General features: G+C 53.7%; 1 protein-coding gene across 4 annotated transcripts in view; it reads left to right on the plus strand.

Moving 5' to 3' along the window:
- PHF21B (PHD finger protein 21B) overlaps positions 1–24570 on the plus strand; it is a 136688-nt gene that overhangs the window by 70431 nt on the left and 41687 nt on the right. For all 4 annotated transcript variants that reach the window (XM_033233633.1, XM_033233635.1, XM_033233636.1 and 1 more), the window contains exon 3: positions 23423–23515. In XM_033233633.1, the coding sequence (XP_033089524.1) occupies positions 23423–23515 (93 nt within the window). The remainder of the gene's footprint in view (positions 1–23422; positions 23516–24570) is intronic.

Below are 24570 nucleotides of genomic sequence, written 5' to 3' on the forward strand. Positions count from 1 at the left end.
GGGGGCAGAGGCGGTGCTGAGCAGGATTCAGTCCAGATCTTTCATCTGCTTTGTGTGCTCTTGGCTTTGACTTGTCAGCCCTTGTGAGGATGGGGGGCCCTCCCCGTGGGGGGTCCGCCTGTGGGTCCCTGCCTCAGGCTTGTGTCCCTAAGTTCTGAATCCCTCTTTCTTCACTGAGTCACACGCTTCACCCTGGCCCCCAGGAATCAGCCACCCCAGGCCCACCCCATCATACAGATGGGGAAACTGCGGTCCAGCCGGGGCAAGGGTTTGCTGCTGAGCCAACTCCTGCACCCCTGTCCCGGGTGTCCTCCCAGGACTGCCACTCCCCAGAAAGCCTGGGTGGTCCTGCCTTCCTCACAGCTAGCTCCCTGACAGCTTGTGTGCTGGGTCTCAGCTCAGGGGCCAGGCTGTGGGCGAGCTGCAGACACCTTCCTCCGACCCTGTGCCTTGGCTGTGTCCTCAGAGCCACAGACCTTGGTGTCCTGTGTGGGGTAGCTGCTCCTAGGGCAGCCTGGGGCACACATGGGCTCTGCAGTCAGCTGCCTGGGCTGGGCCAGCTTCCTCCACCTCCCAGCATTGGCAGGTCACGTTTCCCTGTGTGTTCAGTGGGATGGTAGTAGTGCCTTTCCACGGAGCTGGGGGGATGAAGTGTGGGACTGGCCTAGGGCGGGGTTGGTCAGGAATTGTCGAGATCCCTGCAGTTATTCTCTTGCCCCTGGGCTGTGTGTTCCAGGGTCCTGAGGCTGAGGGTGCCCCCAAGGTCCTACTGTGGCTCAGGAATCCGGCAGGGCCCATCGGCTGCCCTCCACATGGTGCCTGGCACGCACTGTCCTGGTGGCCTGGCTCTGTGTCCCAGGTCCCGACACCAAGTGTGAGATGTTGCAGGCCCTGGATTTTCTGCTCCTGTTTGGAGTCTGGCTGGGAAAAGGGAGAAGGCGGACTCTTTGGTGGTGCTGAGACAAGGGCAGATGCTAAGCCCGGCATCCCAGGCCCTTCTGGCCCCAGACTTGCTGTCCCATGTCAGGCTGTTCCCCAGGGCCGCACTCCCCCCACTGGGCCTCAGGCCATGTCGTGGCCTTTTCTTTCAGGGTCCTGCTCATCGTCACCTCCTCTGGGAAGTGGCATCTCTGTGCTCCCACAGATGGAGTGGGGGATGGGTCTGTGCCCACTGAACGGGCAGTCCCTGGGAGACGCGGCTGCTTCTGACTCAGGGCTGTGTCCCCTGTACCTGGGGTGGGTGCTGCGTTAGTGAATGAATCAGTGACAGGTGACCCCCCAGCCTGTGCCCTGCCGTCCTCACCTTGGCTCGTCCTCACAGCAGGTCTGTTTCCTGACCAGAATGAAGGCCCTGCCCAGCACCTAGTGGGTGCTCCTGAGCCCACGTCAAGGCAGAGGCTTAGAATGACGGTGGCCTCTGCCCACCCCCGCCCCATTCCCCCTGCTAACGTGGGAAGTGGGGTTGGTGGCATCTCACAGTTTTGCGTTGTGCCCACCACAGCATCAGAGAAACAAAGCGATCCAGCTGGGTTGGGATCTGTGATTTTCAGGTCTTTCTGGCCCACCTCCTCCACCCGCTGTTACTCAGAGCAGTGAAGATGAAAACCAGAGCTGAAGTGGCCTCAGGGGAGGAGGAGGAGACTGAGCTGCCTCCTGAGGTGTGGGATTGAGAGGCCCAGTCACAGAGGGACAGACTGGCCTGACCCACTCCAGGGTAAATAGTCCTGGAAGCGCACAGCCGCTGAAGTCCCCACTGAGCTGGTGGCACTGCTGGGACCTCTGGAAGTCTCTGGAATCTCGCTCTGGGTGTTGCCAGCTGGTAGCTGGGTGGTCTTGGGCAGGTCACTCAACCTCTGATCCTCCATTTCCTCAGGTGTAAAGGGAATGGTTATTGTGAGCTCACGCAGCATTCCTGAGTAGGTATGGATGTGGGTCGTTACTGTTCTCGAATCCCGCTGCTCATGCAGCAAATGTTTGTTGAGCCTTTAAAAATTGCAGTGAGTTGGAATGTTTAGAAGTTGATCTATTGGCTTGGCGCGGTGGCTCACGCCTGTAATCCCAGCACTTTGGGAGGCCGAGACAGGCGGATCACGAGGTCAGGAGATCGAGACCATCCTGGTTAACACGGTGAAACCCCATCTCTACTAAAACAATACAAAAAACTAGCCGGGCGTGGTGGCGGGCGCCTGTAGTCCCAGCTACTCAGGAGGCTGAGGCAGGAGAATGGCGTAAACCCGGGAGGCGGAGCTTGCAGTGAGCTGAGATCCGGCCACTGCACTCCAGTCTGGGCAACAAAGCAAGAGTCCGTCTCAAAAAAAAAAAAAAAAGTTTATCTACTAATGGAAATTAAAATTACATTCCATGAAACAGCCCCCACGCACCTCCACAGCCCCACCCCAACCTTTGGACACCTTCGCATGAGGAAGGGGGTGTTGGCACCCTTTCCCTGTGCCCATCTCACCCACTCCTGCCCACATAGACCAAGAGTTTGCCTCTAGTCCCTGAGCCTTGTCCAGCTGACCGGGGCTCTGGAAGGTCCCAGCTGCTAGGGTTAGCTCTGCCTCTTCCTTCAGCCCCTTCACCTCTAGGTGGGAAAGCAGGTGCTTCACAGAAGTCTCTCCTTCCCAGTTATTTTTTTTTTTTTTGAGACGGAGTCTCGCTCTGTCACCCAGGCTAGAGTACAGTGGCCGGATCTCAGCTCACTGCAAGCTCCGCCTCCCGGGTTTACGCCATTCTCCTGCCTCAGCCTCTCCAGTAGCTGGGACTACAGATGCCCGCCACCTCGCCCGGCTAGTTTTTGTGTGTGTGTGTTTTTCAGTAGAGATGGGGTTTCACCGTGTTAGCCAGGATGGTCTCGATCTCCTGACCTCGTGATCCGCCCGTCTCGGCCTCCCAAAGTGCTGGGATTACAGGCTTGAGCCACCGCGCCCGGCCCCTCCCAGTTATTTTTATTTGTCCACCAAAGTCTGAGCGCAGTGTTCTCTCGTCCTTTCCCCGTCCTTCCCCACCCGCCACTGTTTTTTGGGGGGCCATTTGGGCAGCCTCCTTCAGCCCCTGGGATCGTCCCTGACCCCTTTCAGTTGTGCCTCATAATTTGAGACCCCAAAATCTGAAATGAAAATCCTCCTCCATCCCGTGGGCCCCCGCTGCGCGCCGAAGCCTCATTATTCCGGCTTGTTAGCAGGAGGACAGCGTGGACAAGGGGTGCCTGTGATGGGGCTCGCAGCGGGCGGGCAGGGGATTAGCAATGCTAATGCTGGTAATTAGGGACGTGGCGTTGGCGCTGGGTGCAGGCTTGCTGGTGGATTTAGGGGCCAGATTTCCTGTTAGGAGTGTGGGAATAATTAAGGTGGCTGGAGGGTGTGGACAGGCTTGCTGAGCTAGGTTCAGGCCCTCTTGCCAAGATGAGGCGCGGAGAAACTGGTGATCTAAACCCGCGGCACCTGCCCTGGCGGAGATGTGGCATCTTAAGCACTTCTGCATTTCACAGATTGCTCCTTTTTACAGAAGGGGAAACTGAGGCTCAGGGTGGCAGTGGCTTGCCGGAGTCCCCACCCCACTGGCCCCGGCTGTATTTTGAGGAGGGAGACTTTATTGTTGTCCTCACCACCTAACTGTGGGCTTTTTCTGAATTTTTCATAGATACATCACTCTCCTGCGTAAAGTCCAGAGCCCGACCACGTCTCTCTCATCCTCACCTCCCTGGGCCTCTGCAGCCTCCTCCTGGTCTCCCTGCCTCTGTGGGCAGCCTCTTCTCCATCTTGCATTACTGGGCAGCTCCTGGACTGCTGGGCTCCCACCTCTACCCGACTCCCTCTTCCTCAGACCCACCCTCCCGCAGGTGGCCTTTGCTGCCTTCGGCCCCACCCCTTTGCCCTTCCCTAGCCCTGCTCCCACCCATCCCCTGTGACCGTGACTTCTCGTCTCCTCACTGATGCCGGAATGGGCTGGGTGTCCCACGGTTACCCCCGCCCCATGTCTGGGAATCGTACTTACCCTCCAAGACAGTGCCAGCATCTCCTTCACCCCACTGTGCTCACAAATGCGTTGAGCCCCCTCTGCTATCCCCACCTGGGAAGCTCATGGGAGGTCTGGGGAGAACCTTGGTGTTTGCTCCGTGCTCAGTGCTTCCTGCATTTCATTGAAACTTCGTGGCAACTTTGCAAGGTGACAGGTGAGGCCTCAGGTGGGGACACCAGTCACACATGGCAGTCCTGGGGCAGAGCTCAGACATGTTCTCCCCACAGCCCTCTCTCCTTCTCCATTTGCCTCACTGCACCCTGGAGCTGTGGCATGTCCCCAGCCATGAGTGAAGGAACGTCTTCTGCCTCTATGGGTCGTGCAGCTTCCCCCAGTCCCTGGCTCATCACAGCAGCCTGCTTTTGGCTCAGCGGGAGTCTCCCTTTTCCCCAGCCCTGTCTGAGCCGATCTTGAGTTTTCTACTGGAGGCTCCTAAAGGGCCTTGGCTAGAAGGCAGGAAGGGCCTGCGTTTGTGCAGGTGCTGCAGATGGTCGGTGCTGGCTCTGAGCTCACGCACTGGAGGTGCCATGTGGGTGCAGCCCAGCAGCCTGGTGGAGGTTTTGTGAAGTCGTTGGTCTTTTTCAGTCCTCAGCTGGCTCCTGCCTCTCTGCAGGTCCAGGTGCTGTCAATGCATAGCAGAGAAGTGACACACAAGTCCTTCCTGCATGCCTTCCTGGTCATCAGGCCACAGTGCATTTATTTCCATAATGATGCATCCAGATTTCCTGCCTCACATTCAGTGCCACTCAGAACCTGTTCCTGATTGGGTTCCTGGGTCTCCTTCTAGAGATGGCGCCTTATTTTCAGGCCCTCATTGACATAACTGTGAATATTGACTCCATTCCAGATGAAGCAGCTTAGCCATGCAGCTGCCAAAATGAGAGGTTATCAGTGCTGCCCCTGAGAGGGTATAGGTCTGTGCACCAGCTGGGATCCTCCAGCCGCTCCCTTGGCCTTGCCTTTCTACGAGGGTTTGAGGTGCAGCTCTTGTCCTTAAAATATATAGATTTTTTGGCCGGGCATGGTGGTTCACGCCTGTAGTCCCAGCACTTTGGGAGGCCAAGGCGGGCGGACCACTTGAGATCAGGAGTTGAGACCAGCCTGGCCAACATGGAGAAACCCTGTGTCTCAACATGGAGAAACACAAAAATGAACCATGCATGGTGGCAGGCGCCTGTAATCCCAGCTACCCCGGAGGCTGAGGCAGGAGAATAGCTTGAACCCAGGAGGCGGAGGTTGCAGTGAGCCGAGTCCGCACCACTGACCTCCAACCTAGGCAAGACAGCGGGACTCCTTCCCAAAAAAACAAAAACAACAAAAAAAACGGGGCATGGTGGCAGGCACCTGTAATCCCAGCTACTCAGGAGACTGAGGCATGAGAATGGCTTGAACCTGGGAGGCAGAGGTTGCAGTGAGCCGAGATCAAGCTACTGCACTCCATCCTGGGTGACAGAGTGAGACACTCTCAAAAATAAAATACGTAGATTTTTAAAATTTGAGGTAACATTTGCATACATTGAAATTCACAGATTTTAATTGTACTGCTGGATGAATTTTGACAGTTGTGTACACCCAGGTAACTTATACTCCAAAACAGAGTATTTGCATCACCTCCGAAAATTCTATCCTGCACCTGCCCGATCCGTTCTCCCAGAGCACCCACCGTTGCGATTTCATCACCGTGGATTCGTTTTGCCGCTTCTTGAGCCCCACGTCCGGGGAGGCCTGCGGTCTTTGTGTGGGCTTCCTCCGTGCCGTTGAGAGTATTTGTCATTCTTTCCCTGCGTGTTTCTCAGTGGCATCCCGTGGCGTGGGGGTCCCATGAGAGGTCTGTCCCCTCACCGGTTGATGGACATTTGAGTTGTTCTCCCTTTCAGGGGATTATGAATGAAGCTGCCCTGAATTTCACGCACACGATGTTTGGGGGATCCAGGTTTTCATTTCTCTTGTGTAAACACCTAGGAGTGAAATTGCCGGGTCAGAGAGCACAGGTGTGTGTGTAATTTTGTAAGAAATGACCCAACGGCGTTTTGAAGTGTTTGCACTGCCTCCCACTCCTGCAGTGCTTTGTGAGAGACCCGGCTACTTCTTGATGGCCCAGCTCAGCCCACTTGGGTCTCCGTCCTCGGCAGCCTGCACCTGTGCTGAGTGTGCACCTGTGTTCACACCTGGCAGCCGCCTGGCTGTGATGTCTCCCTCTCTGCCCGGCCTTGGAGGCTCCTTTCTCCCTGGGACTTGGGCCTTCAAGGCTTTCTCGTAGTCACTACTCTTGGGGATGAATAGGATTTTTATTTTGTCCGGGCGTGTCTTGATGTTACCATGGAGTTAAAGTTTCTCATCCTTCCACTTCCTCAGCAGAAGGGAATGTTCAGCCGGACGCGGTGGCTCACGCCTGTAATCCCAGCACTTTGGGAAGCTGAGGCAGGTGGGTCACTTGAGGTCAGGAGTTCGAGACCATCCTGGCCAACATGGTGAAACCTCATCTCTACTAAAAATACAAAAAAGTAGCCGGGTGCGGTGGCGGGCGCCTGTAGTCCCAGCTATTCGGGAGGCCGAGGCAGGAAAATCCCAGGAGGTGGAGGCTGCAGTGAGCTGAGATAACGCCATTGCACTCCAGCCTGGGCAATAAGAGTGAGACTCCATCTCAGAAAAAAAGAAAGTGGATGTCCACAACTTCAGTCTTAACTTGTAAGCTTCCTGTAGAACAGCATTGTCTAATGAAAGCACAGTGAGAGCTGCATGTGTAAGTTTACATCTTCTGGTAAGCCCCAATTAAAAAAGTAACAAGAAACAGGTGAAATTAAAGTAGGGGGGTGAAAATCATTTTGATAATTATTTTATGTAACCCAATATACCCAAGATATTATTTCAGCATGTACTTCATTTTTAAAATATTAATGAGATACTTTAATACCTTTTCATGAGTCTTTGAAGCCCCACATGTATCGTCCACTTGAAGTGTGTCTCAGCTCAGGTTGGCCATTTGCAAGGGCTCACCAGTAACGGATGGCAGGAGGCGGTCCTGTCTCGAGGGGACGCTGAGGCATCCAGGTGGGATGTCACATGCAGATCAGGAACTGGAACAAGAGGGGCTGGGGACAGGAGGCCACGGGGCTGCTGGCAGACAGGGAGAGATGAGGGTCACAGGCTGGGAGCCGACATTTCTGCTGGGCCAGAGAGACAGTCAGCCTGAGGCTGAGGCCTCTCTACAAGGAGCCGCCTTCAGAACCAGGTGGGACCTGCAGCTTCCTGTGTGCCATCCCCACCGGACCTGGCCAGGGAGGAGCGCTCCAGGGCTCATGCAGGTGACAAGGCAGACCCACAGCCCCGTTCCATAGCTCTCCCGGTGAGGGAGCTTGGCCCATTCATCCCAGGAGTGAAGATAGCAGCCAGGTTCTTCAGGACCCCCCAGAGAGATGTTCTCCACGGTATTCGGAGGACAAGGAATGTTTCCCCTCTCCTAGTCCATTTAAGTCAAAATCGAAAGCTTATTTTCAACACGTTATTTGCACAGTTAGAAGTGCTGTTCCTTCTAAAAAATACCCCAGCAGAGAGAACAGAATGTGGTGTGTCTCCTGGGCAGCACGGCGCTCAGTGCCGGGCTCAGCTCCGGGCCCTAGCTCAGAGTGGGTTCCTACGAGGTCGGAGCTTCCCCGAGGAGGGCAGAGACGGGGCAGAGCCACCCCTTCTTGAGCTGAACGCTTTTCTAGTCTCACTAACTCTGCTCCCCCTGTGGAGCTGGCATCAACGTCTCCATCTTATAGATGAGGAAAGTGAGGCTCAGGAGGTTAAACAGCTTCAAGTCACAGTTGCAGTAGGTCGTGTTGCCCTCTCCCATGAGACCTGCCAGTTTCTTGGGGCCTCCACGGTGCCAGGTGTGTGCCATGTGCTTCCATTTGAACTGTCGAGGCAAACCTGTGTGAACGTTAATTCTCCCTGTTTACAGAGGAGGGAAACTGAGGCTTGGGGAGTTTGAGTAACTTGTTCAGGGTTTCATAACCCCTAGGTGGCAGGACCGGGGTTTGCTCTCAGTTCTTTGGGCTATGTTCCTGAAGCTTCCAGTTAGACGCAAGTCAGAGGGAGTGTTTGTTGGGGATAGGGGTGACCACTGGACCGATTGCCGCAATCCTTTTCCCCTTGATGAAAATGAATATTTATACTGCGTGGGTGTGTGTGTCTAACCAGCCACGGAGATGTCAAAGGCCCTGGGAACTGCCTCCGGAGCAGAGCAGGGACTGTCCTTCTCTCCAAAGCCTAGTGCCTTGTGTCTTCTCTCTCCACGCCCCTGGCGGGTCTCAGCAAGGGCTGGGACACTTCCCAGGGTGGCCTGGTGGGGACTGCTGAGCTTACGGTGGGTCTGGAGTTAAGTAGCCAGACCAGGAAAGAGTGAGGACCAGACAGGGATGGGGGATGTGACCATCCCAGACACTTTGCAGAAGGGGGGGCAGTGGGGACTTTGGACGAATCAGAAGCTTCTGGCTGAGGGGGGCCTTCAGTTCTTCTGACCCCAGACTCGGGGGCTTCAGGACTCCCTACATCCTCCAGTTATGGGCCCACGTGGTGTTCCCCTTAGCTTGGAAACTCCTGGAGCCCCAGTGCCTACCTGCAGAGTCGAGACAGCTTGATGGGTGTGACCTGTCCATGTGCTGCCGCCTGGCCGTTCCCAGATGGACCCGATGCCCTGGCAGGCGAGGGCTCCATTCCTGACCACGCCGTCCCAGTATACCTCTAGATTGTCCCTCTCTGCCTGGGACGATGTTGTCCCTTCTTGGCCTGAAAAAATTCCTGCTCGTGGGAAGTCCCTTCTGTTGGATATGGACATCTGTAAGGAGCTTCATTCGCGTTTGTTGTGATGATGTCATCGCTCCTCCATGTGCTTGTCTGTCTTAGGTCGCGTGTGGTGATGGGTGGCTGGGTACCAGGCTGTTCTAACATCCTCACCACCACCCTCCGGGACAAGGGAAGCAGGTGGGCGAGGTGCAGGTGAGGGCCGGAGGCACCTGGGAGTCAGGAGAAAGTGGCCAATGGGACTCTGAGCCCTGTGCAAAGGCCCCCTGCCTGGTGGCAGCCACTAGGACCACCCTGTGGGTCAGCAGTCCCCAGGAGGGGAGGGGCTGCCATGCCCACATCAGAGGGGTGGAAGCAGAGGTCAAGAAGGGCCCCTCTGGTCTTCTGGTTACACATGCCAAGTATTTTCTTGTTTGTTTTCACCAGGAAAACCCCCTCCAACTGCATGGGAAAAAAAAAGTGCCCTCCAACTGCATGGAAATGCAGTGACTGCTGAGCGTGGCAGGATCTCAGTGAACAGGCAAGGGTGCTCCATGAGCCCGTGGCCTGTCTCCCGGGGACTGCCGGAGCCTTCCCTGTGGTTGTGTGAATCATTTGTATTCAGTTACTGTGCCCAGAAAACCCTTCTTCCGCGGTGCAGGGTACATACAGATTCATTCCTCACTTGCTTGGGGCAGTCGTCTCTCTCTCTGTCACACACACACACACACACACACACACACCCGCACGACAGGCTCCAGATACTTATCTCACACACACACACACACACACACACACCCCCCGCACGACAGGCTCCAGATACTTATCTCCCAGAATGATGGAGATGAGCTAGGCATGGAGGTGCATGACCAGCCTCAGGCGACTCCCGCACCCCGCTTACCACTTACCCCTTCTGTGTAGGCGAGACCTTCCCATGGACTTCCATGAAGTCGCGGGCAGCACGTTCTGATGCTCCCTTCTGGTCTGTTTCCCCAAACCGTGGGCAGAACCTCTCATCTGTGCACAAGGGGCTCAGCACAGGTTGCAGAGTTTAGTCAGTGCCAAGGGCTTCAGGAAATAGAAGAGGCTGAGCACAGTGGCTCACGCCTGTTACCCCAACACTTTGGGAGGCCGAGGCGGACGGATCCCCTGAGGTCAGGAGTTCAAGACCAGCCTGACCAACATGGAGAAACCCCATCTCTACGAAAAATACAAAATTAGCCAGGCATGGTGGCGCATGCCCTGTAATCCCAGCTACTCGGGAGGCTGCGGCAGGACAATCGCTTGAACCCAGGAGGCGGAAATTGCAGTGAGCTGAGACGCACCACTGCACTCCAGCCTGAGTGACAGAGCGAGATTCCGTCTCAAAAAAAAAAAAAAAGGAAATAGGAGAGATCTTGGCTGTTTTCCCAGCGAGGCGGGAGCATTTGCCAATCCAACCAGAAGCCCGTCCCCGAGGCCAGGACCCGCTCTCCTTGGCGAGTGCCTTGTTAGAATGTGGGGCCCCTTTGAGGGGCTTGTGGGCACCCCTAGGATTGCTAGAATGTTCTGCATCTCGGTCTGCAGGGTGGTTACTTGGGTGTAGATGTCTGTCAAATCCAGTGAGCTGTGGTCTCAGCTCTGTGCCAGTAGAATGTAAAAGTAGAAGTAAGGCCGGGCGCGGTGGCTCAAGCCTGTAATCCCAGCACTTTGGGAGGCCGAGACGGGCGGATCACGAGGTCAGGAGATCGAGACCATCCTGGCTAACACGGTGAAACCCCGTCTCTACTAAAAAATAGAAAAAACTAGCCGGGCGAGGTGGCGGGCACCTGTAGTCCCAGCTACTCGGGAAGCTGAGGCAGGAGAATGGCGGGAACTCGGGAGGCAGAGCTTGCAGTGAGCTGAGATCCGGCCACTGCATTCCAGCCCGGGCAACAGAGCGAGACTCCGTCTCAAAAAAAAAAAAAAAAGTAGAAGTAAAATGGGCCCTTACTCTGGAGGGCCAGGGGCTGGGGATAGGGTAACTGGGGTCCACCCACCCTTGCATACCTGTCCACACCGCGGCTAGCTCCGGGAAGCCTCTGCAGAGAGAGGAGCACCTGCTGGGCCGTCATCGGCATTCCGTGATGCAGGTGCAGACGTGCGCCCTCAGTTAGATCCCAGGCCGTCACCGGCGTTCCGTGGCGCGAGTGCAGAGGTGCACCCTCAGATTCCAGGCTGTCGTTGGCATTCTGTGGTGCACCCTCAGTTAGATCCAGACCATCGTCGGCGTTCCATGGCGCGGGTGCAGAGGTGCACCCTCAGTTAGATTCTAGGCTGTCATCGGCATTCCGTGGTGCAGGTGCGGGGGTGCACCCTCAGATCCCGCTGTCACCAGCGTTCCATGGCGTGGGTGCAGAGGTACACCCTGAGATTCCAGGCCATTGTTGGCATTCCGTGGTGCACCCTCAGTTAGATCCAGGCCGTCGTCAGCATTCCGTGGTACACCCTCAGTTAGATCCCAGGCCGTTGGAGGTGGGGATGATGAGGCTGAGGCCAGCAGGACTGCATGAGCCCATCTTATGTGGGAATTAGATCTTCTCAATGACCGCCCATTTTGCGAGATCTGGAGGTCGGTGGGGACAGGCAGTTAGAGGCACTACTATCAGTTGGATTTTACTGCTACTGTGATTTGTTTGGAAGATTCGTGCCTGGCGGTCGTGGCCCCTCCAGATCCAAGAGCCCAGGTAGGGGGTTCAGGGCCCCCTGGCTAGGAGGGAATAAGGACACTCTGATAGTGGGTGAGCAGTCTCTGGGGACACAGGGACGAGTAACTACCAACCACTTGTGTTTTTCTCTTACCCCAGGCCCAAGGGAGGCAGCGCCTCTCCTCTCTGGGGTGGGGCATTTGCCCCCAATCTGCCCTCTCCTGGCAGCCCTTGCAGCAAGCCCATGGCCCCTCTTAAAGATCAGATTTTGCTGCATCTTTAGGAAACAGATGACCACAGGGAAAACTAGCCTCCGGGTCTTCCCAGTGGAGGTTCAAGGCCTCCAGCCTCTGCCCCAGGTCCTCTGTGCAGTGACATGGCCTCACCCACCCTCTTCAAGGCCTCAAGTCTGCATCTTTCCCCATGCCCTGCCTTCCTTCCTGGGGGATGTGGCTTAGAGATGACCCCTCCTGTCCAGCCCCTCCCTGGATTTTGGACATTCCCAGCAGGCTGCTGGCTGTGCCAGTCCTTCTCCGAGAACAGGGCCCACGGTGGGAGGGATTGCACAGGAGGCTTCTGGTGGGCTCCTGGGCCCCTGGAGTCCAGATCTCTTCCAGATGGCATGTTTTCCAGTTGAGTAGATGCATACGTGGCCGTTTTAGCTCGTCTCACGGACACCCTCCACGGCAGAACTAGTGTGATCTCCGAGGCTGTCACTTCCGTGCAGAAGTTTCCAGAATACACCTCTACACATGCACCTGTGGTCACTGGGGACCTCGCAACCATTTTTTTACAACCCCCATCCCCAAGATCACAACCCCCAATCCTTAGTACATGATACCATTCAGAGTGTGTGTTTTTTGCTAAATAGCATAAAATTACATCCTTTCAACTTAATCAAACTGCTCTGCAACGCCGAGGGCCGCTGAACGGGTGTTTTAAATGTCAGCATACGGTAGCCACTTGTGTTGTCTGGCACTTTTTGATTAAGAGCAGCTCCCCGTAAAGGCCTCTGCGATTGGTTAAGTGGCCCTGGGCAACCTGCCTCTGCCGGCCTGGCTTTAGTCAGGGTCACCGAGACCAAACTGGGTGGGAGCCGCCTGTGCCTGGCAGCAGGGCTATAGTGGCCACATATCTTTGTTCCCACAGTGCTCTCAGTAAACAAAATTGCCTTGGAGCAATACATCAGCAACATTCTGGAGTCAGAACTTTAGAAAATGACTCTTCGTGTGGTCAGTGTGGCTCATGCCTCTAATTCTAGCAGTTTGGGAGGCCGAGGTTGGGTGACTTGCTTGAGCCTGGGAATTCGAGGCTGCGGTGAGCTATGATTGCGTCACTGCACTCCAGCCGGGGCAACAGAGCAAGACCTGGTCTCTGAAAAGAAGGAAAGTGACTCCTTGTGGGGCTTGCTGAAGCTGGCTTTGGAAGAGGGTTCCTGTTATAAAGCCCAGCATTGAGGTCTCCTGAGAGTCCCCTGGGCATAGCTCACCTCTCTGGAGCTGCTGGGTATCGGGGCTGTCCCCAGCACCCTGGGAGAGAGCAGGATTCAGGGTGGGGAAGGGCTGCAGGCCCCGGACAGCTGTTCCTGGCAGGAGACGATACCGAGGTCCAAACAGGCCTCTGCACCTCGGGGTTGGGGGAGGGGGATGCCGCCCTTTGCCCTGCCCTTCCAGGGGATTGGCCAGCAACCTGTCGGAAGAGGTGAGAGCCCTTCTGGTGCTTGCCCCAGACTCACACTCAGCTCCTGGGCATGGATTCAAGGCCCCCGATGACAGGGCCTCCACCTGCCCCTTCTCACCTCCTTCACTGCCCACCTTTGGGAGCTCTGAGCCCCTTGGCACACTTGCTGCTAGTGCCTCTGCCCCTCCCACCACCCTCCTATCCCGCCTCTCGACTCCTATGCGCTTTCCTGACTGCCCACTGGTAACGTTCCCGTCCAAATTGCAAAGTCCCACTCAGACACCCCCTCCTCCAGGGAGCCTTCCTGCTTCCAACTCTAGACAGAGCTCCCTCTGTCTCCTTTATGCATATTTATTGATTGTAAAATATGCAGAGGGCCCTATAATAAGCCTCCACATGTTCTCCACCCAAATGGGTAAACAAGGAGGTTGGGTAGTGTGCTTCCGATCACTTTCTTAAAGGTTAGAACACTGTAGAGGCAACAGGCATTCTCCAGCTTCCCCCCTTCCTGCTCCCCTCCCCAGGGGCAGCCGCAGTCATGAGTTGGGTATAGACCCAACCCTGGTTGTGTGCGTTTATGGGACACCAGCCGGCCACACCCGCCGTGGTGCTGGCTCTGCCTGAGTCAGGCTGTGGGTTCGTGTTCTTCACCCCAAGGGGTGTCTTCCACACTCTTGGTGACCGGGGCAATTCTGGTTTCTTCCCTCTAGCTGCTGGGAAGTTTTCCATTGTATGAGAACTTTCCGGTTCCTCCTCTCTCTCCTAGTGACAGTGGGTGGATCCTAGCTTTCCTAGTTGCAGCTGCTGCAGGGGCTGTCCTGTGCTCAATAGAGTTGCCCCGGCTGGAACTGCAGGCCTGGGCTCACTGCCTCACCTCATCTGGCGACCTGTCGCCTCCCCTCCCTCCAGCCCTGTGGACCCTTGCATCTCCGTGGGTCCCTCAAGCCTACCACCTCATGCTGCATTGCTGTAGGTGTGCGTTGGCCCACAGAGGTGCCCAGGACTGAGAGGCAGCGGCACCACTGGAACGACTCAAGTGCCACCGGCCGGCTGCTGTTAGAGCACTTGTGTTCCAGGCATCTCCTGGCACAGGGAACTCCCCTCTGGCCCTTGTAACAGGGACAGCAGTGCTTGCTTTCTTTCTTTGGAGATGTGGGGAGCAATGCGTCTGGCATGACCAGGGCCAGTCCAGGAGTGAAATTCAAACGCAGGCGGGTTGGCCTCCCCAAGGTGGTCTTTGTCGCAGATATGCCGGGCGTGGTGGTAAACGCACGTGGGCTGGAGGAGGCACGGAGCAGCCAGCTGAGACAGGAGGAAGTGGCAATTTCTCTGGAGTTTTACATGCACTCACCGTGGCCCTTGCTGTTTTCTCCTGGATGATGAGTTTGGGGTTCATGAAGGCAGGATGTCTGAGTGAGAGTGGGGGACATCAAATGGGGACATAAAGGCCAAGCCTAACCACACACTCATGCAGCAGCAGCGGCCCGTGAAACCGGCTCGTTCGTTCCTGACAGTGATAAAGGCCGCAGTTGGATTTCATCTGTGAATAATGAACTGGTTTCACATGACAGTGAAAGTGGTGCTTATGTTCTATTAATATTTATTAGCGGTTATTGATGTTGGAACTGACTTGTTTTCTTTGCCCCACATCACAGCAGTTCTATAAAGATGCAAGGAAAATGGCAACTCAAGAAGCAATTAAATCGCCGTGCTCTGTGGCTGCACGTGGCGGCTGGGCCATGTGGAGAGGAGAGCAAAGCCGCTTTCCATGGGGGCTTCCTGGGGGCTTCTGGGAGGCCTGGGGCTGCCTCCCCGCTCACCTCCCCAGCCTGGTGAAGCTCAAGTGTCCGGAGGCCTGTGGGTCCTCAGCCCCAGCAGTGGAGCCTCAGCGGTGAAGGGTTGGGGGCCTCTCAGCCCCAGGGCCTCGATGGTGGGTGAAGACTGGAGAGCCTGGTCTTACCCTTGTCCAGTGAGGGTCTCCATGGGAAACACGGCCCACTGCGAGGAAGGAGCCACAGAAACCCCGTGCCTTCTGTAGACAATTGTCCTGGTTTCTTTAAAAAGTTCCTTTAAGTCGTGTGTGTTGGCTCACGTCTGTAATCCCAGCAATTCGGGAGGCCGAGGTGGGCAGATCATTTGAGGTCAGGAGTTCGAGACCAGCCCGGCTAACATGGCGAAACCCCGTCTCTACTAAAAACACAAAAATTAGCCAGGCGTGATGGTGGGCACCTGTAATCCCAGCTACTCAGGAGGCTGAGGCAGGAGAATCACTTGAACCCGGGAGGTGGAAGCTGCAGTGAGCCGAGATTGTGCCATGACACTCCAGTCTGGGCGACAGAGTGAGACTCCGTCTCAAAAAAAAGTTCCTTTCATGGGAAGAAGGGGTGCTGTGGGGCTGTTCTAAATGGAAAGAAGCAGAAGAGGCCCACAAATGACAGGGCTTGTCCTGGACCAGGTCCTGCTTTAAATAACAGGACAGTCAGGGAGTTAGACTGTGGCCTGGCAGTTTGAGGACGGCGGGTGTGAGGCTGGTTCTGCTGTGTGGGGTGGGTCCTGGTGGTACGTGCTGAAGTGGGAGCAGGAAGAGCTCAGGGGCCCTGCACAGCTGATGTCAGTGCCAGTGCTGGAACCCCTCTGCTCTGCCACAGCTTCACAGCCAAGTGCCCAGAGTGCTCAGAAACGTTTATTAAAAACAGATTTTTCCAGAGCCACGTGTGGCTTTTGACCTGGAAGGTTGTGGGGTCTGTACCAATACCTGTCTCCTCCCCCGTGTTTGAGCTTCTTGGAGATTTCCCCAGCTGCCTGCACGCCCCCACACACTTAGCCACGGCAGGAAGAATTTGAAGTTATCTTTGACTTTTATGGCCCCTTTTCCCCGCTATTAAAATGCTTGGAGCTGTAAACGTAGTCACAAGCTCATTGATCTTGAAGAAAGTGCAGTTGTAAAGTACCGGGTGCTGGCGAAATCGCCTCTGAGATGACTGTTTCTGCTGGTGTCGATAAATTCCAGCTTGGAGCAGAAAGGTCAGCCCTTGCCAGATAAAATGGCTTTCAGCTCGCTAATTAAACGTTTGTAGGGAAGTGGAAGAACGCACTCAGGTAGGCTTGGAGCGAAGAAAACACGTCGAGATGGGAGAGCCTGAAGCCAGCTTAGCGTTGGCGGAGAATGGACAGTTGTTGGAAGGGGACGGCAGTGTTCAGGAAAGAACCCACCGTCCCCAGGGGGTTGAGGAGGGGCCTGCGAGGCAGCCTGTTTGCAGCCAACTTCCCCAGATCATGGGGACTTTGGGCTTTGCCTCAGAATCATGTCTCCCTTGGTGACAGGGGCTGTGGGTCTGCGGTTGCAGAGCCTACTCCTTTTGCCGACCTAGCTCAGGGTTGCGGGGTGCTTGAGGGTACCCCATACTTGGTGCTCCCTGAAGAGCTGCAGGGCACCTCGAGTCCCAGGCAGGGGCACACACACCGCGCTCAGGTTGGTTTGGAGTTTTGGGGGAAGCGCGTGGCCAGGCACTGTTTGTTCTGCCGGCCTCCCGCGGGTGTGGATGTTTCCCCAGGGCAGGGTGTGTCTGTTTCTTGGTAACTGACTAGGGAAGATCAAGTGGAAATAGTCTCCCTGTCATCTTCTCCTCACCTCTCTTTCGGGACTCTGCCTCTCCACGGCCTCCAGCCCTCCTTCCCCTGTGGGTCTCCCCTCCTTTCCCTGCCCCCGGCTGTGAACTCCTAAAGTAGGGGGACAGGAGTTGCCAGGGTCCCAAGTCAGGAGGGAGGGTTGAGCCTTGACAGAGATAAAGGCTCAGAAACATAAACACAGAGCCAAAGACGCTCCAGAGAACAACTCCTGTGGAAACACAGAGCCGTGCACACCCAAGTGGGTATTGGAAAAGACAATAGCTACTTACCAGCAACACCCGAACACAGACACGGCCACCCCCGGCCCACACAGCAACAGCTGGACACAGACATGGTCACCCCCGGCCCACACGGCAGCACCCAGACATGGCCACACGGCCACCCCCGGCCCACACAGCAGCACCCAGACACAGACACAGTCATCCCTGGCCTACACGACAGCACCCGGACACGCCACCCCCTGCCCACACGGCCACTCACAGTCCACGTGGCAGCACCCGGACACACACACAGCCACCCCCGGCCCACACAGCAACACCCAAACAGACATATGGTCACCCCTGGCCCACACAATACCTGGACATGGACACACAGTCACCCCCGGTCCACACAGCAACACCCAGATACAGATACGGCCACCGCCGGCCCACATAATACCCAGACACAGAAACGGCCACCCCCAGCCCACATGGCAACACCCGGATACAGACACGGCCACCCCTGGCTCACGCAGCAACACCCAGACACAGACTCATGGCCACCCCCAGGAAACACAGCAACACACAGCTACCCGTGGCCCACGTGGCAGTACTCGGACATGGACGCGTAGCCGTCCCAGCCCATACGCCAACCCCTGGTCCGCAAGGCGACATGTGCAACACACATGGCTGTCCTTGGCCCACCCAGAACCATCTGCAGAAGCAACTTGACACAGCAACCCTGGAGGACTCAGGCACACGTGGGCTTGGGAAGCACGACAGCCCGCACCCACCTTGCCTGGAGGGCCGCCCCATAGCTCCTCACGGGCTGGACCACGCTTGGAGGCTTTATCTGGGACATCTGAGTGAGGACGGAGGCTCCAGCAAAGCAGGTTCTCTGGCACCTGTGGCATCTGCTGGCCAGCCCCACCCATGTGGAAATTTCTCCTCCCCCGGGCCCCATGGCCTGCCCCTCCTGTACCCACTTACGGAGAACCTGCCTCAGGAATCTGCTGCAGGGACATGCTGTGTGGGCCTTCCCACCACAGAATCTGCTTCCCTGGGAACCCACATGCTGCGTAGGCCTTCATGCCACAGCACGCGCTTCCCTGGGAATCCATTGCAGGGACATGCCTCATGGGCCTTCCCGCCACAGAACCCACTTCCTCGGGAATCCATCGCAGGCCGGGCCATGTAGGCCTTCCCAGCACAAAACCCACTTCCCTATAGGAATCCACCACAGGGACGTGCTGCGTGGGCCTTCCCACCACAGGACCTGCTTACTCTGGGCCTGCAGCCCCAGGTGGGTGGGGTCACCTGGAAGCTGGCTTATCAAATGGCTGCTCCTACTAGCCTCCCACCCCCATGGTCTGTGCTGGCCTGGGGCCCCGACTGTGGACCAGCTGGGTAAATGGCACTGGCTGGCAGGCCAGGGTTGGGGAGATCAAAGCCTTCCACACACCTTGCTTTGTGGAAGTTGGGGGGACACTGGTGGTGGAGTTTGATGTCATGGGGAGGACAGTCCCCATAACCCCCATCTTTGAGACATGCATTTGGGAAGGTGGGCATCAGGTGGCACCTCAGGTGGTCTCGGTGCTGCCCACCAGGGTGTGCCGGCCGAGAGCAGCAGGCGGTGTCATAGATTGGGAGCTGCCTCATCAAGTGGCTGAGGCTGTTTGTCATGTGCTCCGCATTGCATAGAAAGCTCTGTTTCGGCAAATGTCCAGAGTGAATGTCCAGGGGAATGGGGGTCATTTGGTTCCATGCAGAGAGGCAGGCAGCTGGCTCAGAGGACATGAGCCTCTCAGAGTTTTGACCCCATGGGGCAGGTGGCAAAGAGGAGGCAGGAACCGTCCGAGCATAATCAGAGAAACAGCTCTGTGCATGGGGCCTGAGACCCTCTGCCGTGTCATTTGAGGATGGATGATATTCATTCTAGGGGTGGAGAGATATTGATAAGGAGAGAAATGGGGAGATAATTTTTAATAGCTTTGTGGAGGTATAATTGATATACAATAAGCTGCACGTATTTAGAGTGTACAATATAAGTTTGACAAATGTAAACCCGTTGCCACAATCGAAATCGTGAACACATCTTTCTCCCTGAAAATGTCCTGGTGTCATTTTGTAATCCCTTCCTTGCATCCCTACACCATCTCCACAAAACCTGCGATCTATTTTCTGTCACTTTGTTTGCAATTTTCAGAATTTCGTATAACTAGCATCATACCGTATGGATGTTTTTTGGAGTCTGGTTTTTTTTTTGGCGGTGTTATTTTGTGGTTCATCCATATTGTGTGTGTCGGTAGTTTGTTCCTTTTTATTGCTGAGTAATACTCTTGTCATGTGAAGATACCACAGCTTGCTCATCCATGTACTTGTTGGTGAGCGTTTGGATTGCTTCCCGTTTAGGCTGTGACACCAAGAGCTGCTGTGAACATTCATGTACAAGTCTCTGAACACGTGCCTTCCCTTCTCTTGGTGAATGCTTAGGAATAGAATGGCTGTCTCCTATCAAAAATGTCGTCGTCTGCCCAGGCTGCCATAACAAAAATACCATGGACTGGTTGGCTTAAGCAACAGAAATCAATTTCTTATGGTTCTGGAGGCTGGGAAGTCCAAGATCAAGGTGCCAGCAGATCCAGTTCCTGATGAGGGCTCTATTCCTGGTTTGCTGATGGCCACCTTCTTGCTGTTTGCCCATGGCAGAGAGAGAAAGAGGAGGAGAGAGAGAGGACACAAGCTCCCTCATGCCTCTTCTTATAAGAGCACTGAGGGCTCCACCCTCATGACCAGATCACCTCCCAGAGGCCCCATCTCCAAATACCATCACATTGAGGGTTAGGATTTCAACATTTGGATCTGGGAGAGGACACATACATATGTTCTGTTCATTGCCATACATATGTTTAACTTTTTAACTGCCAAACTGTCTTTCAAAGTGTATCATTTTATGTTCCCAACAGCCGTGATTGAGAGTTTAGTTGCTCTACAGCCTCACTAACATTTGATTTGGTCAGTCTTTTTAATTTTAGTCATCTGAATAGGCTTGTATTATTGTGGTTTTAATTTGCATTTCCCTAATAACTAACTATGTTTAGTATTTTTTATTTGCTTATTTGCCATCAGTAGTTGTTCTTCTCCTCCTTCCTCCCCTGTTCCCTCGCCTCCTTCCTCCCCTCCTTCCTCCCTTCCCTCCTTCCTTCCCCTCCCTGCTTTCCTCCTTTCCTCATCCTCTTCCTCCTCCTCTTTCTTTTTCTTTCTTCTTCATCTTCTTCTTGGATCTCACTTTGTCACTCGGGCTGGAGTGCAGGGGTGCGATCATGGCTCACTGCAGCCTCAACCTCCTGGCCTCAGATGACCCTCCTGCCTCAGCCTCCCAAGTAGCTGGGACTACAGGCACTTGCCAGCATGCTCAGCTAATTTTTAATTTGTTTTTTTTTTTTTTAGAGACTATGTTGCACAGGCTGGTCTTGAACTCCTGGCCTCAAGTGATCGGCCCACCTCAGCCTCCCAAAGTGCTGGGATTACAAGTATGAGACACCGCCTGGCCCAGTATATCTTCTTTAGTTCAAATATTTTGTTCATTTTTAATTGAGTTTTTTGTTTTCAGATTATTGAGTTTTGAGAGTTCTTTCGTATATTATGGACAAAGGCTTTCATCCGATAGGTGATTGGTATGTGTTTGTTTTCCAGAGTGTGGCCACTTTTTGCGTTTTCCTAACATTATCTTTCCAACCCTGGGAGTTTCTTATTTTGTTGAAGTTAATTTATTATTTTGCCCTTGTATCTAAGATTCTTTGCCTGACCTGACATCCCAAAGATTTATCTTACATTTCGTGTAGCAGTTTTATAGTTTTGGCCCCTACATTTAGATCTCTGATCCATTTGTTCTTTTTTTGTTGTTGTTTAAATACGGTATGTGGTACGGACTGAAGTTCTTTTCTGTTTGATTTTAGTATATAAGTATCTCCTTGTTCTAATACCATTTTGAAAAGATTATCTTTTTTGTACTAAATAAGTTACTTTTTTGGGCTTTGCTGAAAATCAGTGGACCTTCTATGTATAAGTCTACTTTGGACCTCTCTTCTGTTCCATTGATCTATTTATGCATCTTCACGCCAGTACCACACTGTCTTGAATGACTGTAGCTTTATAACAGGTCTTGGAGTCAGATGATGTTAAATCTTTCCCTTTGGTTGTAATTTTTGTTTGTTTCATAGTTGTTTTGGCTATTCTAGGTCCTTTATACTTTCATATGGTTTCTAAAATCATCTTGTCAATTTCTTTTGTTTTTTGAAAAAAACTGGCTGAGATTTTGATTTGAGGTTGTGTTGAATCTGTAGATCAATCTGGGAAGAACTGAAATCTTAACACCTTTGAGGCTTCTGATTCATGGTTATGGTATATCTCTTTCTTAAGTCTTTAAAAATTTCTCGCAGTGATGTGTGGAAGTTTCTAGTGTACAGTTCTTATATAGCTATTGTCAGATTCTTCCCTATTTCTTATTTTTATTTCTTGATGCTATTGCAAATGGCATTTAAACCTTTTTGAATTTCTAAATGTTGGTGGCTAGTATGTAGAAACACAACTGATTTTTTTTGTGTTTTTTGTTTTTTTTTGAGACAGAGTTTTGCTCTTGTTGCCCAGGCTGGAGTGCAATGGTGTGATCTCAGCTCACTGCAACCTCCGCCTCCCAGATTCAAGCGATTCTCCTGCCTCAGCCTCCTGAGTAGCTGGGATTACAGGCATGCGCCATCACGCCCGGCTAATTTTGTATTTTTAGTAGAGATGGGGTTTCTCCATGTCAATCAGGCTGGTCTTGAACTCCCGACCTCAGGTGATCTGCCCACCTCCGTCTCCCATAGTGCTGGGATTACAGGCGTGAGCCGCTGCGCCTGGCCCACAACTGATTTTTATATATTGTTCCATCCTGCAATCTTGCTAAACTCATTTATCAGTCCTAACAGCTTTTAGAAAAATCTGTTGAGGCCGGCATACGCTTTTTCTTCATCCATGTGTTATTTTAGCAAATTACACGGACTGACTTTCAAATGGCAAAGCAGCCTTGCAGTCCTGGGATAAATGCAGCCTGTTCATGATGTCTTATCCTTTTTGTTATTGTTAGAATTGATTTGTTAACAATCTGTTAAGAATTTCTGCATCTGAGTTCAAGAGAGAACCTCACTGGTCCCTGGCCACTGATGGTTTGGCTGGATCTGAGCAAGGGGGTCCCTCCTTCCCCATCGGGCAGGCTCATGGGGTACAAATGTGGCCATGTGGAACTGCGCCAGCAGGACCAGGCACAGGGGCTCACACCTATAATCCCAGTACTTTGGGAGGCCGAGGTGGGTGGATCACCTGAGGTCAGGAGTTTGAGACCAGCCTGGCCAACATAGTGAAACCCCATCTCTACTAAAAATACAAAAGTTACCTAGGCGTGGTGGTAGGTGCCTGTAATTCCAACTACTCGGGAGGCTGAGGCAGGAGAATCACTTGAACCCAGGAGGAGGAAGTTGCAGTGAGCCAAGATCACGCCAGTACCTTCTAACCTGGGCAACAGAGCGAGACTCCATCTCAAAAAAAACAAAACAACAACAACAACAAAAAAACTGTTCCATCAGGGGCTGTGGGTAGTGGTAGTTTCCACAAAAGGAGACTTAGACAAGTGGGTACCCCAAAACACATCTCCTATACGTGTGTGGGCCTGGAATGGAAGGGTACCATCTCCCTTCTTACCCTGAATGCCCACCCTGCTCCTGGTGCTGCCATCCCGTCGTGTTTTGGCAAGACCCCCATATTGGGCTGGAATTTGGGGGGCATGTTGGTGCACACCCAGGCCGTTCCCCCTCCTGAGGGACCCAGTGCAGATACGCACCAAGGGCCTGAAAAATATTCCTGCCTTTTGGTCCATGCATCCCTGTATTCAGACTCTCCTACAGAAATGCTCTATGATGTGGAAATGGATTTATCCACAAAGATGTTCGCTGCAGCATTGTTTATTCACTGGAAAAAGATGGGGCTAGAACTCAAATTTCCAAGAGTAGAGGATTGGCTGAGGAAATGCCATTATGTCTGCTGAATGGAAGATCCCATAGCCATTAAAGGAGTGATTTATGAAGATGGTAGCGACATCACACCTTGTCCTTAAGTGAAAGTAGAAAAATAGGTTACAAAATTCTATATATAGCTGTATGAAAAATTCACTGAAAAGAGGAAGCTGACGTGTAACAAAGGGTAATTGATTTCTGGGCAGTGCTACTCTTTTCCTTTGTCTAGTTTCCAAACTTTCTGGAAGGAATGTCGATTACTATTGTGATATTTTAAAAATCATAATTAAGAAAGGGAAGAGTAGCATTTGCTGTCTCCAAGGCAGCTGCCCCCTGCTTGGCCAGGCTGAGGGCGACGGATTCGGTCTCAGCTGCTTGTCCCGTCTCCACACTGACCTCCTCTATCTTTCAGGCTTTGGGAACGATCACTGCAGTGCCTGTCACGGGTCCTCAGGTCAGCTCCTTGCAGAGGTTGGCCGGGCAAGGAGCGGCAGTGCTACCTCAGGTAAGCAGCCCTTGGGCGGGCCCTGGGGTATCCATCGGTCTGTCCCCGCAGTCTCTGTTCCTAACCCTTCAGCACTGAGGTTTCTGGTGGGCACTGGGCCAGGCAGAACCCATGCCCTCTCAGCTGCAACTTCCCCTCTCACCACTTCTATCTGTTCCTCAATGGAGACATTTGGACCAGATACATTTTTTCAGCAAGGAATTGGGAAATCAATTTAGTGGGTCATGACCAGAATTTTTTTAAATGGAATAAATGAGGCCAGACTAAAATAGAATGGAAATATCAAGATGCATCCTATGCATTGTTTCTTGAACAACTTGATTACAGACTGGGTGACTACGTCATGTATGGTTTTTTTTTTTTTTTTTTTTTTTTTTGAGAGGGAGTCTCGCTCTGCCGCCCAGGCTGGAGTGCAGTGGCCGGATCTCAGCTCACTGCAAGCTCCGCCTCTCGGGTTTACGCCATTCTCCTGCCTCAGCCTCCCGAGTAGCTGGGACTACAGGCGCCCGCCACCTCGCCCGGCTAGTTTTTTGTATTTTTAGTAGAGACGGGGTTTCACCGTGTTAGCCAGGATGGTCTCGATCTCCTGACCTCGTGATCCACCCGTCTCGGCCTCCCAAAGTGCTGGGATTACAGGCTTGAGCCACCGCGCCCGGCCGTCATGTATGTTTTTGACTATGGGTTATGGTCAGGAAGTTTGAGACACTCTGGATGAGGGGATTCATTTCAGGGGCAGCTCAGACTCTCGGCCAGGTGCCCTGGTTTCTAGTCCAGGGATCCCCCAATTGGACTCCACACTTGGCCCCGGTCACCTGACCTCTCGGCCTTCCTGGGCCAAGGCTTCTCACCTGCAGAGGCACTAGTGCCGGCGCCGGCTTCCTCCGTTGGTGGCTGTGAGGGCTGAGTCAATGGTGGCTGTAAGTATTGAGTCAGGAGAAAACATTTGTAACCATGCCTGATACAGAGCAAACGCCAGGTAATTATTAACCACTTCCCTTACTACCACAAGCTCAGCTTTGTTGAGCACCTGCTGTATACAGCATACTGGGCCAGGG

Source organism: Trachypithecus francoisi, unplaced genomic scaffold (assembly GCF_009764315.1).
Source record: "Trachypithecus francoisi isolate TF-2019V2 unplaced genomic scaffold, Tfra_2.0 Lachesis_group14, whole genome shotgun sequence".
NCBI lineage: Eukaryota > Metazoa > Chordata > Mammalia > Primates > Cercopithecidae > Trachypithecus > Trachypithecus francoisi.